Raw genomic sequence first — 15057 nt, 5'->3', positions numbered from 1 at the left:
GATAACATAACTCTTTGACTAGTTTCTATACTACCGTAAATACGTCAGAGCTTCAAATTGTAAATGACTTTTTGCATTGTTTCCTCTTTACTGTCCGGTAGTTATGTTTAGGTCTAACATGTGTAGACGATTTATTTTGGAACTTTTTAATCTACGTTTTATAATTTGACTAAAAATTAGTAATTAAATACGTATTTATAGTGTTGAGATGTGAATCAGTACGCATTTGACTCTGTAGAGAATAGAGATGTTATCAGAGATTACCAGAAAGAGTGCTAGAATAATAATGCAAGTTCACAAGATGCTATCTAGTATCTACTATCTACTACTTACTCTTTTTCTTATCAATCCTATCCAATAGTTATCTAAGAGATTTAAGTTTTGGTGTCTTTACAAATATTAAGAAAAAATATTTACTTTTCATAATAAATCTATTATATTGGCATTTGTTTTATGAGCGTATGAAAACCAAGAACTTAGGGAATGATTGGTAAGTGCTGTACCTTTATATTTTTTGTTATAGATTTTAATCTGTAGATTTATTTGTTGTAGCTTTTCTTGCTGTAGATTTCTAAACCACTAATTTTTTGTTCTGAAAATAAAGCTCTCTACAGCCATATTTTGATTTTGCAGAGATTTTTTTTGCTGTGAGTTTTTTAAGAAAAGCAAAGCTCGATTGGTTGACATATATAGCTGTAGATTAAATTTTGGCTGTCCAGAGCATCTACAGCCCCAACCAATCATCCTCTTAATAAAATTGGAAGCACGACTGGTTTTTAGGCACAAAGCTTCGGTCTTTTATCTCTAATCGCACTCATCGCATCTTCTCAGCCGTCTGATATTCCTCCATTTTTTGTGTCTGCACATTATTTCATTACCATTGTTATAAAAATGGAATATAGAGACGTGATTGGTTTTGTAACTAATCTATAACGTTCCAACCATCTACAGCTAAATGGCACCGATCTATGCCTGCTTTCTCGACCCGTGGACTATATTCTGTCTGACGAATGGTGCGTTAATTTTTGTAAGGTCTAAAAATCTTGTTTACTAACCCTTCAATCACCACACGACATTTCTCTATGCTTTGTCTTCACTTACACGGTATCGCGAATCACTTCTTGATAGGTCACTCATACTTTCACTGCTCCAGTCTAAGCACGCTTAACAATGGAGTTTTAAACAGATGTGTAACGGAAAAAAATAAGTTAACTTTAGTGATATAGATATGCAAATCAATTTTCTTAAACCTTTTTCGTATATCACAACTTGAGATGTTAGATATTTTTTTGACTTATTCTGTAAATTCATCATTCTCATTATTAATTTTACATTTGTAGTAAACACCATGATTCTATTTTTTCTTCTAATCATAAATTTTGTAAGATTTCATTATTTTTTAGTTATCCCTGTTTTTGGTCTTTGCTAAACTAAAATTAAATTTTGCTAAAATTTACAGCGTTCAATCAAAATAGGCATCAACATCACATTATGTAGTTCGAAATAAAAACTCATGCATGATATTCAAACTTATACAGTTTAGCAAAAAAAAAAAAAAAAAACTCATGCATGATATGATACTATCTTCTTTTCAAATATTATTCTTTCGTTTACACATTGGTTTTCTAATTAACGGAAAAGAAAACAAAGAATCTGAGATTTCACAATACAAAGTCATACCATGTACCGTAGTTGAATCCAAAAGAAAACACGTAATAATGTATGGTTGCTCGTCCAGAATTAGTTCCCTAATGACATTCACAATCACAAAAAGAAATACAAAAAGTGGGACAAATCTTTTAAAATTTATTTATCCTAAATCAGACGGTGGAGAGAGGAGTTGCGTCCATGATCGTCATGGTGGACGGTGACTTTACATTTCCATTTCTTTCTTCTTCTTCTATTATGAAAAATACATATTTATGTTTACCAGTATTGTGTCATCGTACATGAATAAGGTCATAAGAACGAGCAAAAGAAAACTAATCTCTTCATCTAGTCGTCGCTGACAAAAAAAATTGTTATAAACTTAACTCTTAAGTTAAAGAAAACTACAATCTGTTATTACCTTTAAAAAAAAATCCAATATAAAGTAACAATATTTCATTACGTTTTTTTTAAAACTACATGTTTTTGAAAATTTTAATAAATAATTAATTAATTTAGTAAATAAATATATTATAAAATATATAGAGATATAAATAATATATTATATATTTTTCTATACATGTATATAAACATGGATATAATGGATTGGATCGGATCTCTATTTTTTAAAATATAGTATTTGTTATTTGATCCGTTTTTGACAGATATTAGATTTTATTATTTTCATTGATTTGTAAAATTAAAATATCTAAATTTTTTGGATTAAATAAAAATCTATAGATACTTTTTTCCAATCCTAGATGTGCATACCTGTTTACTAAATCAATAATCAAATTCTTACTAACTGATATTTACTAAATCTTTTTTACAACACATTACATTTACTCATTTGGCTATATATGATATATTCCCGTATAATTTCACATACTGTCGACAACATAAAAGATTTGCATACACTCATGTTGACCATTTAGCAGCCATTTTTGAGGAGAGAGCTAGATACCTGTTTACATATACCTGGCTTAAGTATTACTGGAACCATTTTATCTTTATTCCTCATTTTATCTTTTTTTTTTTTTGGACATCAAACGACTATTGCCTCATTTTATCTTTTAGAGTCATTAATATATAATTGTCGTTATAATATTTATTATATGCATTGGCAATACCAAAAGAAAAACAAACAAGAACTAAAAGTCTAAAGTCAACAAGAAAGAAGGAACCATAAGGCACAAGCAATAATATTCCTCCAAAATCATTTTAGTTTAAAGCCATTACATTCGTTTATTTTTACTCAACTAATTATACACTTTTTTATATAAAAATGAAATTGCAAAAATTTATTTCATAACAATACAGATAAAAGATTGAAAAAGCCAGTTTTTCGCACCCATTTATTAGATTCTTCTCCTCTCAAGAGTCTTCTTCTCCTTTTTATTGGATTGTAATTAGACTGATAGCTCAAGGAACCAAAAACAAAACGGAGAAAAGAAAGAAAAAACAAAATTATCTCTTTAAATTAAAAAAATTCTCAGCCTTGATTTTATTTTTAATTATCAGCAACTGTTTTGGAGTTTTCAGATTCTTTTCTGGAATTTTCTCATAGGAAAATTTCTGGGTTTTCTTTTTTCCTTCTTGGGTTTAATTTGTTCCTATGCAGTTTGGTATATCCCATTAATAGCTCAATATTAAACAAAATCTATAAAGTTTAAATTTATTTCCATAAATCTCATTGCTTAGTCTATAAAAACTGCAACTTTTCTCTGAAACTATACTTTTCATTTCTGAAATAAAAAAAAAACAATAGAGAGAGAGAGAGATTATGGGGAAGCAAGGACCTTGCTACCACTGTGGCGTTACAAGTGAGTTCTTGTTTCTCCAATTTCGATTTGATTATGAGAAAATTTGTATGAAAGATTTTCACTTTTCTTTTTTCCTGTTTCTGGATGAGATGCCATTTTTTTCTTGCTGGGGAAAATGATTTGATTACATGCTTCAGTTTTAACAATTATTGAAGATATTTAGCAAAGACTTTCATGTACTTAAGAACATATAAAATGAGCATTCTTGAAATTATGCTGCTTTTTAAAATTTATGTATTTGGTTTGTTTGTTGATCAATGATCTTAAGAGCAACACTTGGGTCTTGGTCAATGGATTTAGACAAGCTTTCTCAGTTGATTTGGGGATCTGAGTTAGTGTGTTATGATTCTCAGCTTTGCTTTGCTTTAAAGTTTAAGACTTTAAGATGTTTGGTAAATTTTAGATCATTGTCTCTTCCTGCATATGAGTTTGGAGTTTGAATTTGCTGTCTTAAGTCATAATTCACGAAGCTCCAGTTTGAGAATTTTTTTTGCTGACATTTGTGTTCTTTGGAAACAGGCACACCCCTGTGGAGAAACGGGCCACCAGAGAAGCCAGTGTTGTGCAATGCGTGTGGGTCTCGTTGGAGAACAAAGGGATCACTTGTGAACTACACTCCACTTCACTCTCGTGCTGATGGTGAAGAGAACAAGGATCATCAGAGGTACCAAAGAATGAAGAGCATCTCTGTGAATAACAAGTACAAAGAGACTAAGACGCTCAAGAGGAAAGCAATCCAAGAACCGGTCTTGGAGTTCAACTACGGTTTCAAAAAGGCTGTGGTAGAGGAGGATGCTAGTAATAGATCGAGTTCTGGTTCTGCTATATCCAACTCTGAGAGCTGTGCACAGTTTAGCAGTGCAGATGGGAGCGAGTTAACAGGTCCATCACAATCTAACGCGTGGGACACAACTGTTCCTTGCAAGAGGAGGACGTGTATGGGCCTCCGACCAAAGACATCTTCAGTTGAAAAGCTCACACAGGACCTTTACAATATTCTACAAGAGCAGCAATCGTCAGTTTCATCAGGGGAAGAAGATCTTCTGTTTGAGAACGAGATGTTGTCAATGGTCTCTGTTGAGATTGGACATGGGAGTGTTCTGATGAGGAATCCTCACTCGTTTGCTCGGGAAGAGGTTTCTGAAGAAGCCAGCTGCCTCTCTTCGGTTGAGAACAAGTCATCCATCAGTGATGCATACTCCTCACATTCCGTGAAGCGTGCTGAGATTGGAGCAGAGAGAGGTTCAGTGTCTGTTGGACAATCAGTAAAGGAAGAGCAACTCAAGAGGTTAATGTATATTCAAGAGACTCTCTGCACGTTAGCTCACAATTAACTCAAGAAAGATATTAAATCAAATTTTATTTTTAATGGTTGGTTAGGACCAAGTCTCAAAATGGAAGAGTGCATGTCCTGGGGAGCCATGGTTCACCACTTTGTAGCATAGATTTGAAAGTAAGTCTCAAGCACTGTGTTCAATATGTTGAATACTTTGTGACAATGGCATAATAAATATAATACTTTATTTGCAGGATGTTTTCAACTTTGATGAGTTCATAGAACAGTTTACAGAGGAAGAACAGAAGAAACTGATGAGATTACTTCCTCAGATTGACTCTGTTAACCTTCCTGATAGGTTCAAACTGCATTGCTTTTTTTTTTTAATAAAACAATGAAACTAAGACGAAAGGAAGTTTCTAATGTTTTCATTTTTTATATTTTGCAGCCTCAGAATGATGTTTGAAAGTGCTCAGTTCAAAGAGAACTTCTCTTTGTTTCAGAAACTTATTGCTGATGGTGTCTTTGAGATGCCTTCTTCTACCTCTGAAGCAAGACTTGAAGAGATGAGGACTTTTAAGAAGCTTGCATTGTCTGATTTTCGCAAATCTCGTTTGGTGGAAAGCTATAACCTCCTCAAGGTGCGGCGGCTTTAATCTCATTGTAACAGTAACATAATAATAATTAACTTTTGGCCAAAGGTTCATTGATGCTTTTTTTGTTGCAGGAAGGAGACAAAGGATCTGCTACTACAACTTCAAGAAGCTCAAACCCAAATGTACATAAACATATTGTAACTATTAAGAGACGCTGTGAAAACCAAACTCAGTTAAAGTCAGGTTAGTCTTATGGACGTTTTCATCTGTTAGGTTGATTATGCTATCAATCTTTGTGTGTTTTTTTGTTGATTCACTCTTGTTTTTGGTTTACAGAGTCAAGAGGGCTTATGAGGAGCCCCAAAAGTGTAACGAAGATGAAAGCAAGCTATGAAGGAAACGGCTCATGCTTTAGCCAAAGAAGCTTGGCTTCTGTGTTTGCTCAAGGTAATTGCAGTTCTGATCAAGATCTCCTTCTTTTGGACTTGCCGTCAAATGGGTCGTTTCCTCAAGCAGAGCTGCTTCACCAACTATGAGGGGGACAAAAGCTTTAGACTTCATGGTGCTTCTCAGTGGTGAAAGAAGGATTCTTAAGCTTGATTGAGATTGATGAGAGAGAGAGAGACTCTTAGGCTTTCTGAGTCTCTGCTTTAGAAACATAAAATTACTTCTTCTTTAGTTTGAGTCTTGGGCTTTCTTTGGTGGTTAAGTTTATAAAGTGGGTCTTTATATACATACTTTGAGGTGGGTCTTATCTATACATATGTATATACATTTTGCCTCCTCTCTTTCAATGAACTTTTTAAACTTGAAACTTCCATTTTTTTCCTTGGAATTTCAGTTTGTCCTTTTTTGTTGAACAAGATGATGAGATTATACTGTAATATCATGTAAACTTCCCCAAATGCACAAAATGGAGTAAATGTGTACTGTATTAGACTACCGGGATTAATGCATAAATACTTTAGATTTATCCAAAATAAAATAATACTTAATCTTCATTCATGCTTCCTTTAAAATGTAGTAAATGGAATAAATATAAGTGAGTACTGTATTAAGATTAGTGGGATTAATACTGCATAAATACCTTAGATTATCCAAATAAAATAATACTTAATCTTCATTCATGCTTCCTTTAAAATGTATCCACTGCCCTATAAAAGAGGGACACATGAATCAAATGATAATGGATCTAAGATCTAAGAGCCACTCTGTTGCTTAAAAGATTCATGTCAAGTCTACCGGTTCTAGTTGCACAACCCTTTTATAAAGTTTGATATCTATAGCCGTTTTACTAGACCATATTGGAAATCAAATGCAAGTCTTTTTCTATTAATCAACTTAATTATTAATAAATTAGTTTTTTAGATTCAAAATCCAGGTCTGTCCACTATATACTCATTAATAGTCATTAGTTTGATAAATATTTTAAAACATTATATAATTTGATCAGATAATAAATGTTATAGAAGTTTATAAAATTATTTAGTCTCATTGATACTATAAATTTGCAATTACTTTAAATATAATTTATATTGGGTCTTTCGTTTTTTAGTTATTTAAAAGATTTTAGTATTTTTTTGTCAAATTACATCTAAAATATATCTATTATCTAATATACTGTTACCAAAATTTTCCAAAGTATAAATTCTTGATCTACCAAAATTACAGTCGAAAAAAAAGAAAACAACAAATATTTTTTTAAAAAATAAATATATAACACCGTAATAATTTTAAGGGAAATTTCACAAAATAGTCCTAAAAGAAGAAAATGACCAAATTAGCACTTTCTGTTTTGAAAATTTTAATTTTAATTTTTAATTTTTAAAAAATTTCAAACCCTAACTTCATCCCTTAACTCTAAATCCTAAGTTTAGATTAGTTAATCTTTAGATAAAAATTCATTGAGTGCTATTTTTGTGGTTATTTTTGTGAAAATAAACTAAAAGGATATATTCTAGAGAATTTCTCTAATTTTAATTACGATATTTAAAATTCTGGATAAAACATTGAATTCCTAACAGTATTAATTTACATAATTTTATTTATGGTGGAAAATTCAAAAGCTATCTCTATAATATTATTTGAAAAGTCACTTTTAGGTGTCGCGCTCACGTTAACTCTCACGGTTGTTGATTACTATGATATCCCTAATAAAATAAAAAAATACATTTAAATATTATTCTTTACTTTTTAAAAATTATCCAAATAACTGCGACACCCGTCACCTCCTATCTGGAGGACAGCGTGTCACCACCGACGCGTCATCATACAACAATGTGACATCCGTCTCCTTCTCACTAAGGACGACGGGCCACCAACAATATCCCATAATATAAAAGCCCATAAACCCAATAACGCTCACCCAAGCCCAAATAAAATCCGAAAGAAAAGTCCAGTAGCACCAAGTCCGTCCAAATATCACATACTTATTTGTCTCACCTGAAAAAAAAGGAAGAGTGAGGGGTGAGCGATAGGTGAATCGCCCAGTGAGGTATGGGGGATGCTACCCCGAAGTCCATGGACCCGGACATAGCACTCCGAATAAATATAAATTAATTCTAATGCATGTCAAACACGGTACCTAAAGTACCCAAGCAACAAACAATGGTCCTAGCGAGGTGCACACTCGCCGCCCACTAACAGGCCAAACAACACAACTCGAGATAGTGCTCGGACACCGCCCGTGGACGATTTATCGACACTTCCAGGCTACAGCTCAACCGGTCGACTATAGTTGGCCATAACCTCATACAATCCGGCATACAGAAGTCCGTCTCTGTATCCGTCTCCACACTAAAACAATCCTAGCTAAGAATTTACATTAAGTGAAGCAATCAATATTGAATCATCTAGCCCCCTAGTTCCGGTTTATGCAAAGAACCTAATAACTAAACAAGCAATGACAGACTCGATTTCAAGCAGACGGAACACATTAGAAATAAATTATACTTATTCGAGGTCCTAAGCCGTGTAAGAGGAGTTCGGGAATAGACCCTCACCTTAGCAATAGAAAAATAGTGTTTATGAACTCCAGCTGCTCAAATAGACTCCATATCTGAAATCAGATCGAAATTCTGAGTCAGACGCCTTTCGAACGGTTAAAAACGGGACTGGTCAAGGTTTGCGAAAAAGTCAACTCGCTGGTCAAAGGTCAATCCGGTCAACTCTTGACCAGAAATCGATTTGACATAACCGGCCGGTTTACTTTAACCGAACGAAATTAATTTAAACCGGTCAAACCAGTCAACCAACCGGTTTACCGAGTCAACCGACTTGACTCGCTGAGCTGACTCGGCCGAGTTGACCGAGTCACCGGCGAGTCACCGGTGTCGGTCACCGGCCGCGACGGCGGAGGGCGGCGGCGTCTTACCGGAAAGTTTGTCGGCGGCGACGGCGGAGGCGATTCCCGGCGGCGGCGGAGCTGCGGCGGAGGCGACTTCTGGCAGCGGCGGAGATGCGGCGGAGGACGGTGGCGGAAGACGGCGGAGGCGATATCCGGCGGCGGCGCGTGGAAGAAACGCGCGCAGTCGGCGTAACTTTTGGAGGCGCGTACGGCTTCGTCTGAACTCCGATTGCGGCGTGGTCGGTGTCTACGGCTTCGTCTCGACGAGAGGAACACGATGATGGTCTTGCATGCGAGAGATTCTCAACGGTTATGGAGATATAGCTGATTTACTGAACGGACGAAAACAAAGCTTAAGAGGCGGCGGTTTCCGGCGATTCTAAGCTGCGGTTGATGGTGATGACGAGCTTGGCGATGTGCTGGCGTGTGGTGGTTCCGGCGATCTCTGGTGGCAACATGCATTGGTTTTTATCTTTCTTTCTCTCACTCTCTCTCTCTCTCTCTCTCTCATTTCTTCTTCTCTCTAACTTCTGAGTTTTATTTTCTTGTTGCAAAAGGAGAAATCAATGTAGAGGTAGGTATTTATAGGCAAATAATTGTCTTACAGGTAAATGCATATGACTTAGCTGGCTAACAAACTCCAAAACCGGGATCGGGTCGTTACAATTCTCCCCCACTACAAAGAATTCGTCCCCGAATTCGAGTCGTCCGTTAATTCCCCAACATCATTGAAACGAACTTGAATAATCAATATGCTCGCTTTCTCAGGTCTCATCTCACTCTCAACATACTCTGACAAACACAGTCGATTTTCTCTAAACTGCTTTCGCTTGATGATCTGAATTCTACACTAGCTGACAAGGCGAGTACAATCTTCTTGCGGTGATTTGGCGTCTGCTGCAAAATAATTCTGGTCTTCTTTCAACTTTTCTCAATGCTGACACATGAACCACGTTGTAAAAATCTGATACACTGCTAATAAAACAGCTGCAAGCAACTGCTCTAATCCGCTCCTTCGAAGGATACAATCCCATGTACCTTGGTTCCTTTAGCTTCTGAGTCTTAGATCCCTCCTGAAATGTCCTTATTTTCAGGTATACTAAATAACCTATATGTAACTCCAAATCTTTATGGCGCTTAGCTGCATAAATTATCTGACGTTATGTGCTTCCCAAAGCCAATTTTTGAGCATATCTATTTGCTCTACCGTCTCTTGAACCATTAGTAATTTTAACTCATGTCGCTCCCCCACTTTGGTCCAACAAAGTGGTATACGATAAAGCCTACCATAAACAGCCTCGTACTGTCCATCTCAATGCTTGAATGATAATTGTCGATATAGGTAAACTCTATTAGAGGTCGATGCTTTCTGAACTTCCATCCCATTGGAAGACGCAATCCCTGAATATATCCTTTAAGTTCTGAGTAGTCCTCTGACCATTTGTATGTTGATAATAAGTTGTATTCTTGTGAACGCTTGTCCCAAACGCCTTCTGAATGAATCCAAAATGTAGAGGTGAACTTTGAATCCCAATCCGATACAATGTTGACAAGAGCTTCATGCAACCTCAAAATCATGTTGATGAAAATCTGCACCAACTGATCAGCTCTCTCTGCCTTCTAAATTATTTAGGAGATGGATTCACTCGGTAAGTCTATCCATGACTACCCATATGGCATCCTTTCCACATACGGTGATTTAAAAATCCAGTAACGATATTCATAATCACCATGTCTCATTCCACTTTGTCAAAAGCATGCTCAACAATAACCTGAACCGTATATAATCCTCATGGAAAACCAGCTGACTTACATATCCTTGCGACGCAATGTGGCTACAATCTTTTCATAATAGGTCAATGATAGTAACGCTTAATATCTTTGAACTCCTTATTATTTCCGATGGGTAGAGTAACATAAGTGATGTGTTTGCTGTAAGATCCCTTTTCTTAACAGCTTATCGTCCAACACACAAACTCGGTTTCGATATAGGTACGTCCTGCTCAAAGCTGTATGATCTCCAATATTCTCAATCTCGATCTATTCAACGAAAACCATAACGCTAACCTGCGCATGGTGTATCTTCCATAGCAAAACTGCATGCTCCAATCCTCAAGGCAATATGTCTTTCCCTTGACAATACGACACACAATTTGAGACTAGCAACTGTCCCAGTAAACTCCTGACCTTCCTTTGTTCCAAATACGTCGCTCATATGCCTACCCAAGACATTTGTCACCTGGTTGTCCTTACCAGATGGCATGCGATATCCAAATTGCAGCCTGCTACAAACTCATTCCGACTGCACTGCCAAATTGTAATTTTTAATGTGTAGATAAATGTCAGACTCTAATGATCCCATAGAATCTGGACTTCCTTCTCGTACAATTACGATCTCCAAAACTATAACGTAATTACCACTACAACCTCTCTGGCGTGATGCATATGAATGACTTAATCTTCTTACCTCAATTTAAATCCAAGCCAGTATCTGACACATCAGAGTAAGCCTCAGCCTCTGCAGAACCAAAATTAGTGTCTTCATTAGTTGTGCTTCTATTCAGTGAACTCCTCAAACAAAAATCTATCCAACCACACTTAACGTCTTTACATGTAGACTGTATCTTCAACATTACTATAACGGTGAAACCCTTGATGAACTTCTAGTAGTACACTGTTAACCCAAAAAGAACGGTAGATCTCTGTAGTGTTCTTAAGTTTCGACCTTCCCGGAACGGTATTAATCTTCTTTGGATCAATCAAAATTTTGCTTCCAAAACCATGTTACCCAAAAATTCAACATTCCTCTGCCAGAAGCTACAATTCCTCAACGTAGCGAACAACTGATGCTCTCCAAGCTTATCCAACGCAATCCGCGAAATGCTTATAAATCTCCTTTCTACTCCAAAATAACCAGGATGTCGTTGATGAATACAATCGCACACCTATCCAAATGTTCACGAAAACGTCATTCATATCTTCATGAATGCAACGGTGCCTTTGTCGACCCAAATGGTATCACTACGAACTCATAATATCCATAACAGAAATCTGCATTCCGTACATACTCCTCAGCTATAGCAAACTGATGGTATCCTGATGCCAAGACAAACTTCGAGAACGATGAACCTCCATTAATCTCATATAACTACTCATCAATACGATGGTTACCATGTTCAAGTCTATGTAGTCGATACAAAAATCTGAAACTCCCACCTTTCTTCTTTACAACAACAATGATGCTCTCCATGGTGATGTAAGCAATCTGATAAATCCCTTATCAAAGAGTTCCTCCAATTGCTTTCTCAACTCGGTCATCCCTGCTCGTGATAGATGATAAGAAACTCGTGAAACCATTGATGTTTGCTCCAAACAATTCGCAAGAGCGTCTCATGTGTCTTGTAGTGACCGTTCCAAAGGTCACAAATATATCCTCATACTCTGCAATAACCGGAAGATCCTGCAGCTCATGCTGTCCATCATCCTTAACCATCGAAATGGTTGCCGAAAATTTCTTTGTTCTTATATTCCATAACTCCTCAGTATGTAGCATGCATGCAATAAAAATTTCATCTGCTCCAGCAATATAAACTCGTGCCTTCAGGCAATCCAACACTACTCGATGTCGTGACAACCAATCCATCCCAAAAAAAACAATAACATCATAAAACTCTGCTCCATCTCTCTGAGGGGCTCCAGATAACTCGACTCCACCAAGCATAACTGGTGCGACACCATGAATATAAATAGCTCCCAATGTCATATGTCAGCTATCCGAACCGGCACATCCCAATTCAAAAGCGATCTCCACGAGTTCACAAGACAAATATACCTCCAAAATAGATAATATACTCGTACACATGCCAACCAATGGCTCATACCTCACATCACATAATCTCCAGTAACAAAACTCGTGGAACGATTGCTTGAAGTGGGCTGGTGGCAGAAACGTCACATATCCACTCCTGGATAACCTCGAAATCATGACCGAAGAAACTGATAACTCTTGAGAAAACTGAAGAACTTAAACATCGCCCAACTGCTGAACATCTGGCGAGAACCCTGTTAGTCGAAGGACGAATGACGATGATTTTACTCATCGTCATAGAAAGAGACATTTGAGTTAGTAATTAATGGACAGAATGGTGCTAAAAGAATTTCGAAATATATTAATAAATTTTTTTTAAAAAAAACAAAAAGAACGTTGAAAACCGATGAAAACCGAATCCCCTGACCGCCATCCCGGACGGAACCGGGATGGAACCCCGCTCTGATACCAAAATTGCGACACCCGTCACCTCCTATCTGGAGGACAGCGTGTCACCACCGACGCGTCATCATACAACAATGTGACATCCGTCTCCTTCTCACTAAGGACGACGGGCCACCAACAATATCCCATAATATAAAAGCCCATAAACCCAATAACGCTCACCCAAGCCCAAATAAAATCCGAAAGAAAAGTCCAGTAGCACCAAGTCCGTCCAAATATCACATACTTATTTGTCTCACCTGAAAAAAAAGGAAGAGTGAGGGGTGAGCGATAGGTGAATCGCCCAGTGAGGTATGGGGGATGCTACCCCGAAGTCCATGGACCCGGACATAGCACTCCGAATAAATATAAATTAATTCTAATGCATGTCAAACACGGTACCTAAAGTACCCAAGCAACAAACAATGGTCCTAGCGAGGTGCACACTCGCCGCCCACTAACAGGCCAAACAACACAACTCGAGATAGTGCTCGGACACCGCCCGTGGACGATTTATCGACACTTCCAGGCTACAGCTCAACCGGTCGACTATAGTTGGCCATAACCTCATACAATCCGGCATACAGAAGTCCGTCTCTGTATCCGTCTCCACACTAAAACAATCCTAGCTAAGAATTTACATTAAGTGAAGCAATCAATATTGAATCATCTAGCCCCCTAGTTCCGGTTTATGCAAAGAACCTAATAACTAAACAAGCAATGACAGACTCGATTTCAAGCAGACGGAACACATTAGAAATAAATTATACTTATTCGAGGTCCTAAGCCGTGTAAGAGGAGTTCGGGAATAGACCCTCACCTTAGCAATAGAAAAATAGTGTTTATGAACTCCAGCTGCTCAAATAGACTCCATATCTGAAATCAGATCGAAATTCTGAGTCAGACGCCTTTCGAACGGTTAAAAACGGGACTGGTCAAGGTTTGCGAAAAAGTCAACTCGCTGGTCAAAGGTCAATCCGGTCAACTCTTGACCAGAAATCGATTTGACATAACCGGCCGGTTTACTTTAACCGAACGAAATTAATTTAAACCGGTCAAACCAGTCAACCAACCGGTTTACCGAGTCAACCGACTTGACTCGCTGAGCTGACTCGGCCGAGTTGACCGAGTCACCGGCGAGTCACCGGTGTCGGTCACCGGCCGCGACGGCGGAGGGCGGCGGCGTCTTACCGGAAAGTTTGTCGGCGGCGACGGCGGAGGCGATTCCCGGCGGCGGCGGAGCTGCGGCGGAGGCGACTTCTGGCAGCGGCGGAGATGCGGCGGAGGACGGTGGCGGAAGACGGCGGAGGCGATATCCGGCGGCGGCGCGTGGAAGAAACGCGCGCAGTCGGCGTAACTTTTGGAGGCGCGTACGGCTTCGTCTGAACTCCGATTGCGGCGTGGTCGGTGTCTACGGCTTCGTCTCGACGAGAGGAACACGATGATGGTCTTGCATGCGAGAGATTCTCAACGGTTATGGAGATATAGCTGATTTACTGAACGGACGAAAACAAAGCTTAAGAGGCGGCGGTTTCCGGCGATTCTAAGCTGCGGTTGATGGTGATGACGAGCTTGGCGATGTGCTGGCGTGTGGTGGTTCCGGCGATCTCTGGTGGCAACATGCATTGGTTTTTATCTTTCTTTCTCTCACTCTCTCTCTCTCTCTCTCTCTCATTTCTTCTTCTCTCTAACTTCTGAGTTTTATTTTCTTGTTGCAAAAGGAGAAATCAATGTAGAGGTAGGTATTTATAGGCAAATAATTGTCTTACAGGTAAATGCATATGACTTAGCTGGCTAACAAACTCCAAAACCGGGATCGGGTCGTTACAATAACAATATAAATAAAAAAGAAAGTTTAAAAAGGTTTAAAAATAATTTAAAAACGAAAAATATGTGTATATATAATATGATTTCATAAAAAAAGAAAGTTCACAAAATAGTAATAGTCCATTTAAATAGGGAAAATTACATGTTTACCACTTTTATGGTACCACTTTTCATTTTTACCACCACTAAAGAGACATTTTCAAAAATACATTCTTCATTAAGTGGCAAAAGACTTTTATGCCCTTGTTATTTATATGTTTTCGAATTATTCTTTTTCAAATTCAAACTTT

The 15057-nt window shown here is 37.7% G+C and overlaps 1 protein-coding gene and 1 long non-coding RNA gene across 3 annotated transcripts; one reads left to right on the top strand and one right to left on the bottom strand.

The window, feature by feature from the left end:
- The first annotated feature begins 1797 nt into the window (after nt 1-1797).
- Nucleotides 1798-6164, top strand: LOC103855526 (GATA transcription factor 26). 2 transcript variants are annotated; one of them, XM_009132530.3, is made up of 7 exons: nt 1798-3470; nt 3990-4758; nt 4851-4923; nt 5001-5104; nt 5195-5387; nt 5474-5585; nt 5679-6164. In XM_009132530.3, exons 1-7 carry the CDS (start codon nt 3431-3433, stop codon nt 5876-5878), a joined length of 1491 nt encoding a protein of 496 aa, XP_009130778.1. In that variant the 5' UTR covers nt 1798-3430; the 3' UTR covers nt 5879-6164. The 2 variants fall into 2 exon arrangements, with proteins under 2 accessions (XP_009130778.1, XP_009130771.1); XM_009132523.3 differs by having other exon boundaries at nt 3990-4764.
- Nucleotides 6165-7501: 1337 nt separating this feature from the next.
- On the bottom strand, nt 7502-14789 carry LOC117127945. The gene is made up of 5 exons (XR_004450962.1): nt 14132-14789; nt 13761-13816; nt 8716-13200; nt 8345-8400; nt 7502-7784 (listed from the first exon to the last, which is right to left on the bottom strand). It is a non-coding gene; the product is annotated as an uncharacterized LOC117127945 (long non-coding RNA).
- Nucleotides 14790-15057: the final 268 nt, after the last annotated feature.

This window comes from Brassica rapa, chromosome A01 (genome assembly GCF_000309985.2).
Source record: "Brassica rapa cultivar Chiifu-401-42 chromosome A01, CAAS_Brap_v3.01, whole genome shotgun sequence".
NCBI classification, from domain to species: Eukaryota; Viridiplantae; Streptophyta; class Magnoliopsida; order Brassicales; family Brassicaceae; genus Brassica; species Brassica rapa.
This window is presented reverse-complemented; position numbering and strand designations above follow the sequence as displayed.